Genomic DNA, 22,594 nt, shown 5'->3' on the forward strand with positions numbered 1-22,594 from the left:
CATCAGGCTCTGAGTAAAGTAACTGGACTATAATGAAGCATTAGGCTCTGAATAAAGTAACTGGACTATAATGAAGCATCAGGCTCTTAGTAAAGCAACTGGACTATAATGAAGCATCAGGCTCTGAGTAAAATAATTTCACAATATAAGTAATGGTGTTTCTCTACACTGACCACAGTGTAGAGAAACACCAAGATGACAGTTGACTTTATTAATACAAATGTTTCCTATATATAAAGTCAACTCTTATCTTGATGTGTCTCCATGTCAAAAGTATTTATATAGAGGCAATACTACACTCAGTTGTGTGAGAACAATGTGACCTTCAGTAGTGTACCTTCACTGAGGTGTGGACAGTCTTGACATCTGGGAAGAGTTCCTGGCACTTCCGGAGCCAATCATCTATCTTCATGCTGCACCCATCAGCTGTGTCTATGGTTGTGCCAACCTCCTGTGGAGTGTTGACTGTGCCGAGGCTCCCCAACATGGCCTGCAGCTGAGTCTTCCCTTCCTCTCCTTGTGTTGTCATATCCACCACACTGGTATCCTCCAGTTCCAAGAGTTTCATTGCTGACTTATTCTGCTCTACCAGAGCATAGAGTCTGTCCTGGAGCTGGAGGTGATGAGTCTTCCAGTCCCCCAGCTGCCCCCGGTACTCCCCCAGCTGGGACAGTACCTCTTCACAGCTAATAATGAGGCGGCTGATGCTGCTCATCTGCTCCTGCACCATGGAGCGTAATGTCTTACTGATGCCTTTGGCAGGACCTTCATAGGGTTTTGCTGGCACTACTTCCTCAGTTGTTAGTTGGATATTTTTGAGTTTCCTAACTAAAGCCTCCACAGCATAGTTAATTGGGAACTGAGTAGAGGCTGTGGCAGCGTGCTCGGCACGGCAGCTGGGGCAGGTCAGCTGACCATTCTTGATAGCATTGTCAATACACTGGGAGCAGAATGTGTGGCCACATGGCAGTGTGCGAGGTCGTAGCCGATTTTCGGCATAATCGTTAAAACACACTGAACATTCCTCTGGCTTGTTATCCTGTGGAAAAGAATATTTAGTTTGCTAGATGTATTTACAACTAAAACTAATATTACAGTACTTTATTTACTAATACAAATTACATAATATTGTTATACATTCTTTGCATTAACTATTTCAGAGCAGGGTTAATATTACTGACAGATTAACACATTCACAGCAAGGCCAATATTTTTTATAAACATATCCTGGAGTATGGATAATATATTTGGTAACATATTGCAGCAGCAGGGCTCTTTGTAAGCCATACCTGAGAGTACAGATTAACAAAACCCGTCCTTACTTTATTATGAATAATGGAAGTAAATGTATGTATCGTAAGTGATAATGGGGGAAGGATCAAGTATTCTTAGTCTAAGTTGGACAATAAGTGCACTGTGGGTTACATCTTAACACATGGGTTTTATTGAACAACTCTGGATTATTTTACACTTACTATGGGAACACACAATTACGTTACGGGACTGTCGAAATATCGTAAGTAGAAGCGATTTTTCCCATAAGAAATAAAGGGAATTGAATTAATCCGCTCCCCACCCTCCAAAATATTAACATACAAATACATTTTATACTGAATACAATGTTTTTTTCTAACTACAATACAGTACCAAAGTGTCTCTTACCTTTATGGCTCTTGATGGCGTATGGAAGATGGTGATAAGGGGGGAGGAAGAGAGTTGTTCCTGTTTGGAAGGGGAGTCCCCTTCCATTATCACATCAGGCAGTGATGTTTTCTCTGGGGTACTCTCTTTCCTACGTTTTGTCTGAATACCACTAGGACCTGGTTATGATTCAGTGCTTGTTTGTCTCACTACAAATTTGTCAAGAGGCATTTGTTGTTCCCTTAATTTTAACATTTGTCTGTAATGATGCATCAGTGTCATTGAATAGGTTAAGGCAACGACCTACTGCAGCTTGATTTGGGCGAGTCGTTTCAACAAAGGTTTGCAAATCTTCCCATGCTGCACACATTTTCTTAATTGTTGAGGAAGAAACATTCTGTACTCTTGTATCTGCTATATGCTCATCCTTACATGGGTTTTCATATGTTGAGCCTTACCACTGACTTTCCTGGGACTCATGGCAAGGTATATAATAATTACTTTAATGTTCAAATGCAAAAAATCACCACAAAAGCGGAATTTCTTATAGGCGCGATCGTCACTAAGCAGGCAGCTGTAGTAAACTGAGGCAGGTCGGCCGCGTGACTGGGAACCACTCGCTCTGTCGACCCGAACGTGTACCAACAAATATCGTAAGTCGACGACACCATCAGATGTCGAGTCGCATTTTTCGATGAAATTCACATCGTAACTCGAAATTATCGCAAGTAGGGGCAATCGTATGTTGAGGTGCCACTGTATATTTTATATATATATATATATATATATATATATATATATATATATATATATATATATATATATATATATATATATATATATATATAGCGGGCGGAGTGTATCGTGATCTGGCCTGTACTCCTCTTGACATACCAGAAAACATTCTAAGGAAACTACTCCAAGCTTGTACTAAAGAAGGCATCCTTCTTGAGCCTGGATGGGCACATGTATAAGCAAGTAGATGGGGTCGCCATGGGTTCTCCCCTAGGTGTTCTGTTTGCAAACTTCTACATGGGTACCATCGAACAAAGGTCCTTCGTCGACATGAACTTGAAACCGGCCATATACTGCAGGTATGTTGACGACATTTTTACTCAGGTACCTGAGGTCAGACATCTGCAGGAGCTGAAGGAGGCATTTGAGCGGAATTCTGTGTTGCATTTCACCTACGAGATGGAGAAGGATGGGAAGCTGCCCTTTCTAGATGTAACAGTCATGGAAAGGAGCGGAGGTTTCCACACTGCAGTCTACACTAGAGAAACAAACATAGGAATGTGCCTCAATGCCAATAGTGACTGCCCAGACAGGTACAAGAGGAGTGTTGTTAACGCTTATGTCGACCGTGCTCTCAGCCACAGCTCAGGATGGAAGCAAGTCGATGAAGAACTTCGTAGGGTAAGGCAGGTCCTAGTCAACAATGGCTTCTCCAATGGTTTCATTGAAGACATCATAAGAAGGAAGGTGAAATGCCATGCAACCTCTGAAGAGACAACTAACACAACACCTGTACCCCCTATTAGACTATTTTACAGGAACTTCTTTTCCACAGCTCATAAAACGCAGGAAAGGGTCCTGAAAGATATTGTTAATAGAAACGTTACCCCTACAGACAAAAATCAGAAGATACAATTGACGATTTACTATAAAACCAAGAAAACTGCCAACCTACTCATGAGAAACTCTCCAGACACAAAGCAGAACGCTTTGAAAGAGACCAATGTCGTCTATGCCTTCAAATGCCCACTTAGGGACTGTAAGCCTCAAAGAACTCAGTATATAGGCAAGACAACAACATCTCTTTCCAGGCGATTAACGATACATAAGCAACAGGGCTCCATTAAGGAACATATAATCTCTTCCCACAACCATACCATCACCAGAGAAGTCTTAACAAAAAACACGGAAATCATCGATAGATACACCGATAGCAGGCAGCTTGATATCTGCGAGGCACTACACATTAAGAAGTCAAGACCAGCAATCAACAGCCAATTAATGCACAACTATATTCTACCCACTTCAAGACTCCGCACCAATATAGAAGCATCAAGAAATATGGGCCAATAGGCCGTTTGCATTTACTTCCATTCTTCCCCTTTAACTTTACCCAATATTTCGTGTTCTATCTTGTGTTGAAAGTTTGTTTTCACCTCATCCAAAACTGTTGTAACATATCACCTCACCCAAATGCAGGTATATAAAATGAAAAGCCATTTGAATTATAGCATAGTAAGAAATCTGTTTAGTGTTTGCAGGTTATAGTTGTGTGCGTGTAAACTAAAGTCTTTGAAAATGTAATAAGTTATTACGAAACGCGTTTAAGTGTGGCATCAGACTAGAAATAAAAATGAATTTTGGAGAACTGATTTTTCAATTACCATCGACAGTGAAAAGAAACATAAGAAATATTGAGAAAATTTGTGTTAGAATTATTAATCTTATTTTTTCGGTCATATTTAACAATATATGTCTACAGGAAAGAATGCTACCAAAATATACAAATATATATATATATATATATATATATATATATATATATATATATATATATATATATATATATATATATATATATATATATATATATATATATATATATATATATATATATATATATATTAGTATATTTTGGTAGCAGTCTTTCCTGTAGACATATATTATTAAATATGACTGAAAAAGTAAGATTAATAATTCTAACACGAATTTTCTCTATCTTTCTTACATTTCTTTTTTCACTGTTGATGGTAATTCAAAGATCAATTCTCCAAAATTCATTTTTATTTCTAGTCTGACGCGACACTTGAGCGCGTTTCGTAAAACTTATTACATTTTCAAAGACTTTAGTATACAAACACACAACTGAAACTGAATAGAGCTTACACATCTTCGAGGTTTATATCTACATTTGGGTGAGGTGGATGAGGTGAAAAAACGAACTTTCAACAATGGGTATTAAATTCCAACACAAGACAGAACACGAAACAATGGGTATTAAATTCAAACACAAGACAGAACACAAAACAATGGGTATTGAATGGAAGTAATTGTAGAAAGCCTATTGATCCATATTTCTTGATGCTTCTATATTGGAGCGGAGTCTTGAAGTGGTAGAATATAGTTGTGCATTAATTGGCTGTTGATTGCTGGTGTTAACTTCTTGATGTGTAGTGCTTCGCAGACGTCAAGCTGCCTGCTATCGCTGTATCTATCGATGATTATCAAACAACTATCTATCTAACAACACAGAAATCATCGATAGATACAGCGATAGCAGGCGGCTTGACATGTGTACACCCTGAGTAACATGTCCCACGGTGCGCATGAAGTATATATACGCCATAGGGTGCCAGGCCCGATTCAAATGGGCCGCGGCTACACGGGGTTCACAGTAACGTCCTCAGGGCTCTTGTAAACAGACGCCATTTTTTTAAAAAATCGTGGGCAATATTCTCAGGTGTAAGAGGCACAGTACTGTTGGAGCAACCAAGGCTGGCGCACACAGCATGAGCGAACAGCATTGCTGTTCAGCTTGTGACCACAGCATCGCCGAAAAATGTCAAAATATATAATTGTTATTATTTAGCGATGACAATATTACAGATGACCCATGACTGTGATATAAATAACCAGGGTTGTGATAATAGCAGGATTGTTGTAATAATTAGCGCTGTGGGAGGAGTAATGCTGAGAGACGGAGGGAGACAGCATCGTTTACTGACTGTGTGGCCACCTGTTATTGTTTGCATTCACCATACCAGGTCAGTGGTTCTCTATGGTGAACACAAATGTAGATACTTATATATAATGTGTGTATTAGTGTAATAACAGCAAAAGGATTATGCTGGGAGACCCATTTGGGTGACTTGGTGACGTCGTCTGCACGATTTGTCTAGCTGTTTAGAGGGTGGCCACTATGCTCTTTGGGCGCACTACAAGCTTAGGTGTACAGTTACGGTGCATAAAACATGTAGATACTTATATATAATATGTGTATATAGGGTAATAACACTGCAAACAGTATTGTTGGGGGAGAAAGTTTAGTGCGTGTGACCTTGAATGAGTGAGGGAGCCGCCAGCCGCCATCTGTGTATAGTGACGACTCTTAGTGCCTGAACTAACTATATCAGCTTAGCTTTACAGTTGTGGTGAACAAAATATATACATACTTATATATAACGTCTGTATATAGTGTAATAACACCACAAATGGTATTGTTGGGGGAAGAAAGTTTAGTGCGTGTGTTTGAGGGAGTAGCAGCGAGTGGCTGGCTGGTGTGTGGTGGTAACTCTTCGTTGCTTTTCGACTCTCAATACCAACTTAGTGATTTGTTATGGTGACCAAAACATGCAGATACTTATATATAACCTGTGTATAGAGTGTAATAGCAGCAAAACTATTTGTTTATTGTTTATAAACATAATTGAATCACTAATATGCCCATCATACTTTTGAGTATAGCGATTATTAACCACTTTTATTACATAAATATATTACAATACACACTATTGAATAATATTACTGCAAAAAAACTAAGAAAAAAATAAATCGAAGACATTGAAACAATTAGGTAATAATATCTTTGTGGCAACTCCCACCTGTCAGCGCGGGTGACGCTGACGGGTCTGATGACCGCGCTGTCAACGCCCACTTTTTGTCAGACTTCCTCGGTCAATTGCGCCCAAAATATGTCACCTACGATTTTTTTTTATTTTTCCCGTGCTCAGGGGACACAAATTAACATGTCTAGAAGACGAAAAAAAAATTTTGAATTCTATTTTTCTTGCGCACAGGGGTGTAAATGTCCCCAGGACCCCTGAGCAGTGTAAGGGTTAAACAGCTTTGATTTTATACCTGCATTTGGGTGAGGTGATATGTTACAACAGTTTTGGATGAGGTGAAAACAAATTTTCAACACAAGACAGAACACGAAACAATGGGTATAATATTTTGTAAGTTAAAAGGAAGAATGTAAGTAACTGCAATGGGCCTATTGGCCCATATTTCTTGATGCTTCTATATTGGTGCGGAGTCTTGAAGTGGGTAGAATATAGTTGTGCATTAATTGGCTGTTGATTGCTGGTATCGGCTTCTTAATGTGTAGTGCCTCGCAGATATCAGGCCGCCTGCTATCGCTGTATCTATCGATGATTTCCGTGTTTTTTGATAAGACTTCTCTGGTGATGGTCTGGTTGTGGGAAGAGATTATATGTTCCTTAATGGAGCCCTGTTGCTTATGCATCGTTAATGATGCATAAGCCATTCTATAGGCCATTGCTCCCCTTGCCTCTCTGAGGGGGTCAGGTTCTGGCCGTGGTCCCCGGTAGGCCCTAGAACTCCATACACATGACTGATGCCAAAGTCTGACATTAGCATATCAGCCTGGTAAAGCTTCGGGGAGCCTCCGGGTCTCACCCAGAAAATGGCGTTTCATTACATTCAACGCTGGTTTTTTCCAATATTTTGACTATAACACTTGTCAATGACACAGGTCTATATTTGATGGGATCTTTCCTGCTGCCACTGTTGTAGATTGCTGCTGCCTCTAATATCAACAGGGAATCTGAAATAGGTAGTACAGTGAATATCAACCTTGTAGTGCAAACATTTGTTCTGTGTTAGCCTTTTTCCACACATCTGCTAGGACTCCTGTTCACGGGGATGCCTGAAAAAATCTGTTAAGTGGAATGCTGAGCTCAAGTGCACATTCTCTCAAAACCCATGGTGAAACTCCATCTGAACCAAATGCTTTGTTCTTACTTAGCTCGTTTGGCATTTTTTTCACTTTATATTCAGACACCTCTATGAAATGTGAGAAATCTTTAAAGAATTCGGATAAAGAAAGAGATCTAGAAGTGGTTCTAGATAAAAAGCTATCACCTGAGGACCACAAAAAGAACATTGTGTGAAGAGCCAATGCTACACTTTCTAACTTCAGAATTGCTTTTAAATACATGGATGGCAAAATACTAAAGAAATTATTCACAACTATTGTCAGACCAAAACTGGAATATGCAGTGGTTGTATGGTGCCCATATCTTAAGCAGCACATCAACAAACTGGAAAAGGTGCAGAGACATGCAACTACTGTAATTTACTCGTGGAAAATAGTAGAGGGGCTGGTCCCAAATCTGCACACAGAAATAATATCATTTGAGACCGGAAGGTATGGCAGCATGTGTAGAATACCCCCGTTGAAGAGCAGAGGTTCAATAGGTACTCTGAGAGAACTCTGTCAACATCAGAGGCCTGATACTGTTCAACATGCTTCCACTAAATATAAGAGGCATAACTGGCCGATCCCTCACAATGTTCAAGAGAGAACTCAATAAGCACCTCCAAATGATACCTGATTAACCAGGCTGTGATTTATACGTCAGGCTGCGAGTAGCCGCATTCAACAGCCTGGTTGACCAATCCAGAAACGAGGAGGCCTGGTCGACGACCGGGCAGCGGGGACGCTAAGCCCAGAAAACACCTCAAGGTAGCCTTAAGGCAAGGCTAAAAGTTTTGTGAAGAAATGTTTGCACTGCAAGGTTGATATTCACTATGTCACCTATTTCAAACTCCCAGTTGATATTAGAGGCAGCAGCAATACAGTTGCTTTTACAAGTTTCATTGTGTAGCCTAAGGCTTATCTTCATTGTATCTAGAGGCGGTTTACCTGCTTGATGGGGTTCTGGGAGTTGTTCTACTCCTACTTCTACTCTACTGGAAGTACTTGAGGAGTACTCTCTACTCCTCAAACTCTGACTTGTGAGAGTTTGGTCCACCAGGCTGTTGCTTGGAGCGGCCCACATACCCACCACAGCCAGGTTGGTCCAGCACTCCTTGGAGAAACCTATCTAGTTTTCTCTTGAAGATGTCCATGGTTGTCCCAGCAATATTTCTTATGCTTGCCAGGAGAATGTTGAACAACCGCGGACCACTGATGTTTATACAGTGTTTTCTGTGCCTACGGCACCCCTGCTCTTCACTGGTTTTATTGTGCATTTTCTTTCATATCATTCACTATAGTATGTTGTTATTTTACAGTGTAGATTTGGAACCTGGCCCTCTAGTATTTTCCATATGTATATTATTTGATATCTCTCTCGTCGTCTTTCTAGTGAGTACATTTGGAGGGCTTTGAGACGATCCCAATAATTTAGGTGCTTTATCGGGTCTATGTATGCCGTATATGTTCTCTGTATTCCCTCTATTTCTGCAATCTCTCCTGCTCTGAAGGGTAAAGTGAGTACTGAGCAGTACTCATGATGCGACAACACAAGTGATTTGAAGAGCACAACCATTGTGATGGGATCCCTGGATTTGAAAGTTCTCATAATCCATCATTTTTCTGGCTGACGCAATATTTGCTTGGTTATGCTCCCTAAACATTAGGTCGTTAGACATCATTATTCCCAAATTCTTTACATAGCGCTTACCTACTATGGGCAAATTTGATTGTGTTATGTACCCTGTATTATGTTTAACCCCTGTGTGGCTCCAGGCTATTTAGCATTTGTCACCCACAGGCGCATAAAAAAAAAAAAAAAAAAATTTCTTTTAAACCTGTTAATTTGTGTTCTCTGATCATGGGAAAAATAATAAAAAATATCGTAAGTGGCATATATTGCCCGCTATAGGGCGGGGAAGTCTGGCAAAAAACAGGCGCTGACTCAGCGTGCGTCCCAAGCGGTCTGTTGCTCGCCAGCTGTCAGGCAGGAGTGGCCACAAAGAGATAATTACCTAATTATTTCAATGTCTCTGATTGATTTTTCATAGTATTTTTGCTGTAATATTATTCAATAGTGTGTAGTGTGATATATTTATATAATAAAATGAGTGAATCATCGCTGTACTCAAAAATATGGTGTGCATATTGTTGATTCAATTATTATGTTCATCAAACAGTGAACAAATACTTTGTCGGTTATTACACTATATACACAGGTTATATATAAGTATCTGCATGTTTTGTTCACCATAACGTACCATTAAGTCGCTAATATGAGTCAAAAAGCAACGAGGAGTGACCGCCACACACCAGCCAGTCACTCGCTGCCACCCACTCCCTCAACACCTCACTCGCCCACATTCTCCTCCCACCATACTGTTTTTGCTTTTATTCACTATATACAGACGTTACATATAAGTATCTACATTCGTGTTCACCATAACGAACCACTAAGTTGGCATGCTGAGTGGCAGTGGCAACCAGTGGCAGCCCGCCTCTGGCTGCTACTTCCTCCCTCCCTCACCCACATTCTCCTCCCACAATACTGTTTTTGCTTTTATTCACTATATACAGATGTTATATGTAAGTATCTACATGTTTTGTTCACCACAACTGTACAACTAAGTTGATATAGTTAGTTCAGGCACTAAGAGACGTCGCTACACACAGTCAGGTGGTGGCTGCTTCCTTCACACATTCAAGGTCAGACGCACTAAAGTTTCACCCCCAACAATACTGTTTGTGGTGTTATTACCCTATATACAGACGTTTTAAACACTTTTATTATGTGTGATGTTAGTGCAACTGGCCTATAATTTTTTGCCAAGGCTTTACTCCCCCCCTTGTGCAACGGAGCTATATCTGCAGATTTAAGTGCTGCTGGTATGTCCCCTGTATCCAGGCTCTTTCTCCAAATTACGCTGAGTGCTCTCGCTACTGGTACTTTACATTTCTTTATGAATATTGAATTCCATGAGTCAGGCCCAGGAGCTGAGTGGATAGGCATATTGTCAATTTCTCTTTCAAAGTCTTCCGAGTTTGTGGTAATATCCGGTATATTATCTGCAGCTTGAATGTCATTCATAAAGATGCTGTCTGGGTCATCAACTTTCATGTTGTTTATTGGTGTGCTAAACATAGCCTCATACTGGCTTCTTAGAATTTCACTAATCTCTTTGTTATCCTCTGTGTACGTACCTTCATTTGTAATTAACGGTCCAATACTGGTCGAGGTTTTGGATTTTGATTTTGCGTATGTGAAAAAATATTTCGGATTTTTCCTTATCTCTTGTATAGCTTTCTGTTCCAATTCCATTTCCTCAGACTCATATGATCGCTTCAACGTTTGTTCTATTTCTTCGATCTCCCTGCTTAGGCTTATTTTCCTTGCTTGTGATAGTTGTGTCTGCCGAAGCATTTCCGTTATTTTTTTCCTTCTCCTGTACAGTTGTCTGTGTTCTCTTTCTTGAGTGGTCCTCTTTCTGCCCCTCCTCACAGGCATGTGCTTCAAGCAGACCTTGTAAGCTTCAGCTGTCAGTTGAGCTATTCCCTGTGTGGGAGTTTTGTCGCTTAAGACCGTCTCCCATTGAATGGTTGCAAGGTCTACATTTATTTTTTCCCAGTCGATCCTCTTATTGTTAAAATTGAATTGATTGAATATTCCTTCTCACTTGTTGGGTCTCTTAGACCTACTACCGTTATTTATGCTAGTTCGCACTTCAATGAGCTTATGGACTGAGTATGAAGTATCTGAGATTGTGATGTCTCTGATTAGTTCATCATTGTTTGTGAACTAATGATGAACAAGAAAACAAGTCTAGAAAACTAGAAAACAACAAAAACACACTAGAAAACAAGTCTAGTGTGTTTTCGTTCCTAGTTGGTTCTGTAATCTGTTGATTGAGCGAGAATTTGTCACAGAATCTCAAAAGTTCTCTGACCTGTGGTTGGTTATTTCCCGGGTCATTCCCTGCTATGATATTTGTGTTTGCCATTTTCCATCTTAGACTCGGTAAATTGAAATCTCCAAGGAAGATTAACTTTTTTGCTGGCCTGGCAAGCGACCTGGCACACACTGCAACGAAGGCTGAGCATTGGCCGTGAGCGCACAAACCACACTCAAATGTTTATACAGTGTGACCTCACTCGAACGAGGCGTAGGCGTTATATGAGGCGAGGCCGATTCGTTTCACTGCGGAATTCGTTCTACCCGTCAGCCCCAGGCTGTCCCTCCCCTTCATGTGAAAAAACCAAAGGTCCTACATCCACTATCAACAAAACAAAAAATCACAGAAAATCTATTTATTATGTATTTATCATTTTGAACATGGCACATGATAGAACAATCAATTGTAAACAATTCCATATTAAAATCAAAACTATGTGACTGTTATTGGTGGCTGCAAATATGATGTATTGGCCAGGATTTCCATAAGCCAACTGTATCAGTCTACATAAATATTCATAAACAATTCATTTATTATGAAGTCTTCATTTTCACTATGGCATTTGATAGAACAATCACTTACAAACAATTTGGATTAAAAATTCTACATATATGAGCATTATTGAATCCAAAAAAGCAAAATCACATAATTTTCTCAACAAACTGAAGAGGAGGGGTGGTTGGCGGGCCGCCGGTGGTAGGGGGAGGAGGGTCAGGGCCGGCCGCTGGTAGTCAGGTGCGGGAGGGGAGGGGAGGGGGGGGGGGGTTGTAGCATGTTGGCGGTATAGGAGTGGGGGGGGGGTTGTAGCATGTTGGCGGTATAGGAGTGGGGGGGGGAAGGGTGGCAGCCAGACTGACAGGCCTTGGGCCAGACCAGGCCTCAGGCCAGGCCTCAGGCCAGACCTAAGGCCAGGCCTTGAACCCAGACCTCGACGAAACTCGACCCAATGTTGACTGCATAGAGGCTAGCCGCCTCCTTACCCCTCCCTCCCACCCCAATACATCCCCTCACCACTGACCCCACACATTATTATGAATTCTTCATTTTGACTACGGAATATGGTAGAGCGATGCATTACAAACCACTGAAATGGTAAAATTTTCTCTCCTAATTTTGTCAAAAGCAGCAAGTGAGCTTAGTATCGAGGCAGGCACGTGCTGTAGCAGTCAGCTGGTGTCTCTACTCACCCTCCTTCTCTGACGCCTTTCCACCCCCTAATACATCCTCTCACCACTGACACCACAATTTATTATAAATTGTTCATTTTGACTATGGAATATGATAGAGCTTTGTGTTGCAAACAACTGAAATGGTAACATTTTCTCAGCTAATTTGGTGAAAAGCAGACAGTGAGTGAACTATCGAGGTGGAGCATGGAGGTGCCAGCAACGTGTTGCCATTTACATGATAACTCGAGCCAGAGCTCTCCACTGACACAACCTGCCTCCCCTGACACCACTGTTACTCCATCTTCCCTGACAACTTCCACCACTGACACAACCAGCCTCCCCTGACACCACTATTACTCCAGCTTCCCTGACAACTTACACCACTGACAACCTGCCTTCCATGAGAATAACTTACACCACCTGCCCCCCCTAACAATAAACCCTAACTACTGACACCACTTGCCCCCCCTGACAACAACTCTCACCAATGACCCTTGATACCATTTTATCATCCTTCAACCATTTATCCCTAGAAACAATGGGTAAGCATAATAAAACACTGTATAACTGTTTACACTTTGGCGAATCATAGATGATGACAGCCACCTCCGACGCTCAGTCTCGGTGACTGCTTGGATGAACAATCTTCGCTTAATCAAACATTTGTATGTTCCACTGAACATTTAGTACCTAATTCAATTTGTTCGGATCTTCTGGGAATTCGCTAGAACGGGGTTCGTTAGTGAGGATGAACTGTACTCTTTTCAGCTTTCTAACCTCAATTTTCATGCTACGTCATTCATTTTGCTATCAAACTGTTCACAATATAAAGGGGCACATTTAAAACCAGTCCCATAATATTCGGACAATAAATGGGATTTTTAAAAATGCATTAATTGATGATGGCATTACCTTCATCAGGGACTCAGCGTGTTTTGGTTTTATGATGTCGATACCCTCATCAGGCCGCGAAACCCCTGATATTATTAGTTGGTTTTTGTTAACCCTTGGGCTGCTCTCTTGCGATTTTAGCCTGCAACACGTCTTATAAAAGTGTTCATGTGTGTTTCCTGATCATGGGAAAAATAGAAAATAATTTGTGACATATTTTGACCACAATAGGGCGAGGAAGTCTGGCAAAAGTGAGGCGTTGACAGAGTAATCATCAGAGGCGGTCAGCTCCACCCGAGCTGTCAGGCGGGAGTTGCCACAAAAATATTATTACTTAATTATTTCAATGTCTGATTTTTTTTTCTGTTTTTTTTCGAGTAATATTATTCAATAGTGTGTAGTGTGATATATTTATATAATAAAATGTGATCCATCGCTATACTCAAAAAGTATTGTGAGCATATTAGTGATTCAATTACAGTACATCCTCACTCTAACGAACCCTACTCTAAAGCATTCCCGGATAATCCGAACAAATTGCATTTGGCGCTAAATGTTCAGGAGAACATACAAAAATTTATTTGTGTTGTTCCACTGATGGTGATGACCTAGGCTGGTATGGCAGGGCTGTGAGAGCTGTGTACTGTACACACTCTCCACATCGTTCACTTCAATATCTGTATCACTAGTATCAGACACCTGTCTTAGGTCTTTTTCCAGATTTGAGTTATCAAAATCACTGGCATGCTCATCTTCAAGGAATATGCCCTGTACAGTATTTCAACATCAGAGAGTGTTTTCTCAAAAACATGGCCAACTAGAGACTGGGAGCTCAATATGGATACATACAAAATGGTTGCTACCTTGAATATGAGCTTGCCCACAACCGTGGGGAATGCTGGGAATTTTTTTCAAGCTGGCAAACACCTCAGGAATCCATCTTGTACCCAAGTTTTGAACCCTACAATATACCTACGAGTGCCTTAACCACTGTGATGCGCCGAGTTTATTGTGACATTCCCTGTGCACATGAAATCAAGTGTTCCCCAAAAAATGTTTTTTTTAACCCTGAACATGTCTATGTAAAAATAAATACAAAATTCCACTTACTTCGGCTGTGGGGACGTGGACAAGGTGCGCTGTGACGTCATCACGGCTGGTCGCCCGTACCAGAAACTCCCAGAAACAAGCGTGCAGGCCATTCAAGCATTGAGAGTTGCCACAAATATATTTTCAATTATTTGTTCTATGTATTTCCAATGCGGTTTTATTAGTTTTTTTATTGTATATGATGCATATTTTTGTTATTTACAATATGTATACAACAGAACGTTCATAATGTTCCATGGAACTGTGATACTGTGTGTCAGTAATGTATCCACAATGTTTATTGTTGCAATATTACTTGCTAAAAATTCACTAAGATTACAATATGTATAGTTTCACACACTATTTACACACTAACACACTGTATTACACAATCAGTACTTCGGAAGTGAGTAATAATCAATGAAGTAGTCCATGGTACAAAGCGCGACTTTGCTCTCGTTGCACCAGGTACAGATAGATTTTCGCTGTTTCTTTGTTCTGTGTGCTTGCAAATAACTCACTCACGTACATCCTTGGCTTTAGTACTTGTAAGTGGTATGTAGCCAAGCTCGTAATGCGTAAGGTAGTCTTGAAAATATCGCTTTGTAAGGTCCCTGACTGGAAGATTCAGTCATTTATAGCAAGTGTCAGTCAATCTAGAAGAGATTGAGCCATTCTGGAAGAGATTCAGCTAATCTTGAAAATATCTATGGAAAACACCACCATGGAAACCGCTAACACTGTTCATCTATGCTACTTGTATCAGATGCATCATCACTGAACCCAGAAAACGATTCATCTATGTATCACCTATATAAATTGGAGATGGCATAGGTGGACATGGGTGGCGTTCACAGCTACAACTGGATACGCTCACTGTATCATCCTAATAGGTGTGGTATCACTTGCATCCGACCTTTGTGTTAGGTCCTTATTGCGCCTAGCTTCATCAATATCATGACCCTTATGTTCTTCAGGCTATAAGGTCTGAATTTTTCAACATCTTTCAAATTTTCAGCGATCTTTCAACACTGCGTCGGACAGGTGTTTGGGAGCCAGAGGGGCGTGCACTACCCCATGGTTACTCACTCAATACTAACCCAGCGAGCAGCCGTAGGACATTCTGGTAATTTTTTTCAAAGAAAGCTGCCTCTCACTGGGGGGTCCCAAGAGTTCATTTTGTATCCAACCTACCACGAGCGTGTTTTGACCATGTACAAAAAAAAAAACTTTTGTCGGTGGGGACAGTTATTGGCGAAAAGCATTTGTCGTTTGGCACAGTGCAGTGGTTAAGGTGTTATGCGCACCCCTTGATCGAGCGAAATTAGGCGCTAATGCATTTCAGAGGGTTAATACACTCAACAAAACTGGTTAATAATACCATGACTAATACAATCAACATCACTGGGTAATGCCAATATGATGAATACACTCACCATCACTGGGTAATGAAAACACCAAGAATAACCCTTGTGTGGCTCCGGGCTATTTAGCATTTGTCACCCACAGGCGCATACCAAAAAAAAAAAAAAAATTTTTCTTCCTAACCTGTTAAGTCGTGTTCCCTGACCATGAGAACAAAAAATTCAGTTGAACTTACCGACGACGTAATTGAGCCGACAAGATGGGCGATGACGTCACACCATGCATGATCGCTCATGCACGGTGTGTCCCAGAGGCGTCGCGCGCGGTCTTCAAGCAGCCAGAGTTGCCACGAATTTATTTTCGCGGCATTATTTACAGTGTTTAGGCCTATTTTATTAGCAATATTAGTCACAATTGTGTTGCACATAATGTTACATCACAGTCATTGTCAATAAATGTTACATACATCGAGTATACACATGTGCACACAAATGTTTTCCATTATGCCATTATATTATGTATCACAATGTTCATTATTATATGTACACACAAGCATGCACTATGTACAGGCTTTTGCACTATTATTGCACATTTAGAATTCTTAGAGAGAGTGGTAGTCGTTGAAGCAGTCGACAGCACACAATGGAACTGCACACGCTTCACACCATGTTTGCACCACTTTACGTTTCTGTACTCTCCTTTTTGTTGTTTTACATACTGGGCATTCACGTTGGCCTATTGCACGCTTTCCAGCTGGTGGCAAATGTTTTAGTCTGTGTTGCTGAAAGGCCTCCATGTGAGCAAGCCTGGGTGTAGCAGCATGCTGCAACACTGGGTTCATGATTGGTCTTTGCATGCCAGGGACATCTTTACCAAACTTTGCTAATAACTGTGTTGCAAGTGTAAAAGCAAACGCACGGAAACTAGGTTTACGTCCAGTTTTCACCAGATACATATTATAGCAGTTCAACATGCTCATGTCAACATGACGGAAAAAATCTTTTTTCGTCCATTTCAATGTTTTCCGCACACACTCGATAGTGCCAACCATCATGTTAGCCTTATCAATCAAACGCATGTTGATATTACAGTATAGTCAAGAACACAATCTGGCTTATATACTGGTTCTTTCGTTACACAGTTCACCTTGCCACTGTTCAACATTGTACCCTCATGAATGGTTGTCAGCATGTTCACTTCTCTCTTGTCTTTCCACCGAACCGAGAGTATTTGATCACATTTCCGTAACTGGCACTCACCAACTGAGAGTCTACCGTCAAACACTGGCATTTCCCTCCTTCGTGCCTTTACTGTGCCAACCAATCCAGTTCTATTTTCAACCAAAAACTTAGTTAGCAATGGACTTGTATAGTAATTATCTGTGTATAAGATGTGGCCCTTGTTCATCCATGGTGCCATCAGTGACTTCACCACACTACCCGAGAAACCATGTTCGTCGTTACCGGGAATGTCTACATCACTAGCTGAATACAGAATCATGTGTAACACATATCCTGTTTCACAGTCACACAGTACAAAGAATTTCAATCCAAATCTGTTTCGTTTGGAGGGAATATACTGCTTGAATGAAACATATCCTTTGAAAAGCACAAGGGATTCGTCAATCACCAGCTTCTGTGCTGGTACGTAAAAATCTCTGAACTTATCAATCACTTCATTCATATAGTGCATCACTCGCCAAAGTCTATCATCCTCTGTCCGGTCCTCATTACATGCAAAATGCAGATACCTGAGGAGTATCTGAAACCTATCTCGGGATATATATTTCAGTAAGAAAGGTGTTGGAATAGTCAGATCTTTGCTCCAGTAATCTGTGATAGCGTGTTTGACACAGTGCTTCATCAACATACATATTGCTAAAACACATACATTTCACCTACATTGGTGGTTTTCCAATGTTGCAATCATGAAAATTCTGTTATCTCTCTTCTAATGAGATGAGCCGCATGAAGGTTCGTTTGGTGTACAATATATTCCATGAGCGGCTCATCATAGAATGCTGTAAAATAAAATAGGATATGAGTGTAAAATTCACTCATATCCTCTCCATTATCAGGAAAAAGCTCGGTAATCCCATCTTTATTGTCAAAGGCAGGAATTCGAGGAATAAAACCAGCACCATCACTCCACACTAGTACACCTGGTGTCCTGCGAGACGCAACAGGGCACGACGGCGAGGAAGTGATGTACACAGCGGACCAGGAGCTGAAGCCCGTTTACGCACAGTACGGCCGCTACGTGCACATAAGGTGGAAGCACGTGAACATCACCACACTACACAGTACCCCATAAAAGGTTGATGCATAAGCTGGAGAAACAGGCAGGAGTAACTGGTAGCGCGCTCCAGTGGATAAGGGAGTACCTAAACAATAGAAAGCAGAGAGTTACAGTGAGGGGTGAGACCTCAGACTGGCGTGAAGTCACCAGTGGAGTCCCACAGGGCTCTGTACTTGGACCTATCCTGTTTCTGATATACGTAAATGATCTCCCAAAGGGTATAGACTCATTCCTCTCAATGTTTGCTGACGACGCCAAAATTATGAGAAGGATTAAGACAGAGGAGGACAGTTTGAGGCTTCAAGAAGACCTGGACAAGCTGCAGGAATGGTCGAACAAATGGCTGTTAGAGTTTAACCCAAGCAAATGTAATGTAATGAAGATAGGGGTAGGAAGCAGGAAACCAGATACAAGGTACCATTTGGGAGATGAAATACTTCAAGAGTCAGAGAGAAAGACCTGGGGGTTGATATCACGCCAGACCTGTCCCCTGAAGCTCATATCAAGAGGATAACATCAGCAGCATATGCCAGGTTGGCTAACATAAGAACGGCCTTTAGAAACTTGTGTAAGGAATCTTTCAGAACATTATATACCGCATATGTCAGACCAATCCTGGAGTATGCGGCTCCAGCATGGAGTCCATATCTAGTCAAGCATAAGACTAAAATGGAAAAGGTTCAAAGGTTTGCCACCAGACTAGTACCCGAGCTGAGAGGTATTAGCTACGAGGAGAGACTACGGGAATTAAACCTCACTTCGTTGGAAGACAGAAGAGTTAGGGGGGACATGGTCACCACATTCAAGATTCTCAAGGGAATCGACAGGGTTGATAAAGACAGGCTGTTTAACACAAGGGGCACACGCACTAGGGGACACAGGTGGAAACTGAGTGCCCAAATGAGCCACAGATATATTAGAAAGAACTTTTTTAGTGTCAGAGTGGTTGACAAATGGAATGCATTAGGAAGTGATATGGTGGAGGCTGACTCCATACACAGTTTCAAGTGTAGATATGATAGAGCCCAATAGGCTCAGGAACCTGTACACCTGTTGATTGACAGTTGAGAGGCGGGACCAAAGAGCCAGAGCTCATCCCCCGCAAGCACAACTAGGTGAGTACACTACCCGAGAACATCACCATCACTACACTACTCTTGGTGCCTCGGCGGCGTGTTCCATGCGGCGGCGCTTGGCTGGGCGAGACACTGCTGACGTAACAAATTCTTGCCCAGTAACACCACTGGTACTGGCACCAGGCTCGGTAACACTATGTTCTGATTCCACTTCACTAAAACCAGAAAAAGAGTCACCTTCCTCTGACTTGTTACCGAAAATATCCTCAGACTCTAAATAATCACATGAACTGTGTGGTCGAGGGTGAATTGGAGTAGACACTGGGCTAAGTGGTATGGGTGAGCATACAGTATAGGCCTCGCCATGGGAGGCGGCTGTATCTCATTTTCACTGTCAGTGCTACTATCATCGGTCAATTGTGTGTAGTCTTTATCAATATCAGTTATCAAAATTACTTTCCTCACCATCAGAAAATAATTCACTGGTTATTTGCTCTTGGACGAGTGATTGCGTGGTGCGCGCCCGATAAGCGTTCGGCCGTGCGCTCGACATGGTGGCTGCTGGGTAACTGATGCCTCCCACGCGATGGTAGCGTGAGCTGGATTTTTTTTTCCAAAATGGTGTCTGTTTACTATAACCCCTAAGCAGCGTATGGGAGTCCCCTCTACCCGCGGGCCTTTCAAATCTTGCGCGGTACTCCAATGCATCATATGATGTGGAGCACAAGTTACTGCAAGTCACTTAACCCATCATATGATGTGTTGCGCACTTAAAGGGTTAATACGCTCAGCATCACTAGTTAATGGCAACATAATAAATATACTTACCATCACTAGTTAATAACAATATGATACACACACACACACTGGTAGTACAGTAAGAATAAAACTGTCCTTACCATCATTAATGGGCAGAAGTTGTGTCTGCTATCGTCCTTGGGAGCCGAGCAGAGATGGAAGCAGTATTACCTATTAGGCAAAATAAAACAAATTTAAGGTTTCTATGACTAAATTTTTCCCACCAAAACATAGTACATTTTTAGAAAAATTTAATAATATTTTTTAGGTATTGTACTTTGAGCAAAAGTAAGGAGAGTGGGCAGGAGTAAGGAGGGTGGGCAGGAGTATGGAGGGTGGGCAGGAGTAAGGAGGGTGGGCAGGAGTAAGGAGGGTGGGCAGGAGTATGGAGGGTGGGCAGGAGTAAGGAGGGTGGGCAGGAGTAAGGAGGGTGGGCAGGAGTATGGAGGGTGGGCAGGAGTAAGGAGGGTGGGCAGGAGTAAGGAGGGTGGGCAGGAGTATGGAGGGTGGGCAGGAGTAAGGAGGGTGGGCAGGAGTATGGAGGGTGGGCAGGAGTAAGGAGGGTGGGCAGGAGTAAGGAGGGTGTGCAGGAGTAAGGAGGGGGGGCAGGAGTAAGGAGGGTAGGCAGGAGTAAGGAGGGTGGGCAGGAGTAAGGAGGGTGGGCAGGAGTAAGGAGGGTGGGCAGGAGTAAAGAGGGTGGACAGGAGTATGGAGGGTGGGCAGGAGTAAGGAGGGTGGGGCAGGAAAGGGGAAGGGGTATGGGCGGGTTCTCGGCTGCCTCCCCTCCCTCTCTAACAGCCTACGTAATACAAACCATGTGCATTAACCTGTAAATGCTGTAAATGGGGGCTGGGCCAAAAATATTTGAATTATGTGAAAATTAATATTAAATGTTAGACAAATCTCCAACTTATTGGCATAAGCATCATGCAAGTTTCATCCCAATATTTTCAAAAATATATTTTAGACAATTTTTTTTGAAAAGGAGAACATTTTGTTGATAAGGAGAACAGCTCCTATTAACTGGAACTGAGGGATAATGCAGTAATAAAGGGATGCAAGCACTTGTACAATGTACAAAGAAGAAGAATAGTAGCAAGAAGTATCGACAAAGTGGAGATGCAGCTGGTGCCTGTATAGCATTGCTGAGTAATACATCATAATACCAATAATAATGAGTATGTTATCATGCTCTACTTTGTTAAATATCATAAAAATGTATTGCCTAATGTTAATATCTGTTACTGTCACCAATATCCAAAAAATATATATATTTTTTATCTCCTTTGTTTATTATCTCATTTTGATGTAACCTCTACATCCTGGAGAGTGCATACCCATCCCTAACTATGTCAAGATAGAATGAAATTGGTCACCCAATAAATCAGTCACAACTGGCAGAACTTGGGACTTTGAATTTTTTTTGACTGAGTTTTTCACAGATTTCAAATTCTATTTTCTTTGTCTCTTTAGGCGGTTTTGATGATCAGGGCTTTATCACTTTTATAAAGTACAGTAGCACCTCGATTAACGAGCGACTGTATCTAAGATCATTTCGAGTAACGAGTGAGCCACTCACAGCAAATTTGTCTCTATTGACGAGCTTCACCTCTATTAACGAGCAAAACCACATGGTGCTTCCTAGCGTCTCGCGGGTTCTCACAAATTCTCGGACGCCTCCGACACCAGTGTTGTTGTTGTATCGCGCATGACAAGCATCCCTCTGCATTTATTTGCGCTTTTCTTTCGGTATTTTGTGGTTTTGTGACAACAATTTGTAACGCAAGATGTCGCCAAAGAAGCTGCTTGTTAAAGATAGTCTTGTCAAGAGGAAGAAACACACAATTACTATGGATTTGAAGAAGGAAATTATAGCAAAGCATGAGCGTGGTGTCTGTGTGGCTGATCTCACAAGGGAGTATGGCAGATCCTCATCAACAATTTGCACCATTAGTAAGGGGATGAGGAGGTAAGGGAGGATGCTGCCTCTTCCAGTGAGATCAGTGAAGTGTTGGGAATGTTTGAAAAGGTAACCGCATTCTTGGAAAAGCTGCCCTGATAAAGCAGTGACAACCTTGTGTGTGAACATGTTTAATGACAATTTGCTGACTCGTTTTAGGAACATCCTAAAACAAAGACAAGAGCAATTGTCAATAGATACGTTCTTTGGAAAAGTAGAGAAAAGAAGAGCCAGTGATAGTGAACCACAATCCGGTCCCAGTGGGGAGAAATTCCCGAGAGAGCCCCCCTGATTCAGAGGTGGATTCTCCTTCCACACCATAACCCCTCTCCTCCTTCCCACCTCCCCATCGTCTCATTCAAGCAAGCAACGACTCTTCATAAGGTAAACATGAAAATAGTACAACAAAACATTCATAAATACATGTGCAGTATTATATTTACATTATAAAATGTCATACAAGTATGGATATTTTTGTGAGTGGAACGGATTAAATTTATTTCCTTTATTTTATATGGGGAAATTTGTTTCTAAAGACGAGTTTCCACATAACGAGCTCGGTGCCAGAAAGGGTTAAACTCGTTAATCGAGGTGCCACTATATACATTTTTATCCCCTAAATC

General features: G+C 41.5%; 1 protein-coding gene across 1 annotated transcript; it reads right to left on the reverse strand.

The window, feature by feature from the left end:
- Positions 1-78: 78 nt before the first annotated feature.
- On the reverse strand, positions 79-20,178 carry LOC123749856 (tripartite motif-containing protein 5-like). Its single transcript, XM_069321507.1, has 3 exons — positions 20,113-20,178; positions 338-1,039; positions 79-123 (listed from the first exon to the last, which is right to left on the reverse strand). The coding sequence occupies exons 1-3, from the start codon at positions 20,116-20,118 to the stop codon at positions 79-81; spliced, it is 753 nt and encodes a 250-aa protein (XP_069177608.1). The 5' UTR covers positions 20,119-20,178.
- Between the last annotated feature and the right edge of the window lie 2,416 nt (positions 20,179-22,594).

Source organism: Procambarus clarkii, chromosome 9 (genome assembly GCF_040958095.1).
Source record: "Procambarus clarkii isolate CNS0578487 chromosome 9, FALCON_Pclarkii_2.0, whole genome shotgun sequence".
NCBI classification, from domain to species: domain Eukaryota; kingdom Metazoa; phylum Arthropoda; class Malacostraca; order Decapoda; family Cambaridae; genus Procambarus; species Procambarus clarkii.

Bases quoted from the DNA above. Each gene is read 5' to 3' on its own strand.
- LOC123749856 (XM_069321507.1), bottom strand. The intron at 124-337 runs GTACACTACTGA...TATTTTACTCAG, and splicing joins CTGTCCACACCTCAGTGAAG to AGCCTGATGCTTCATTATAG.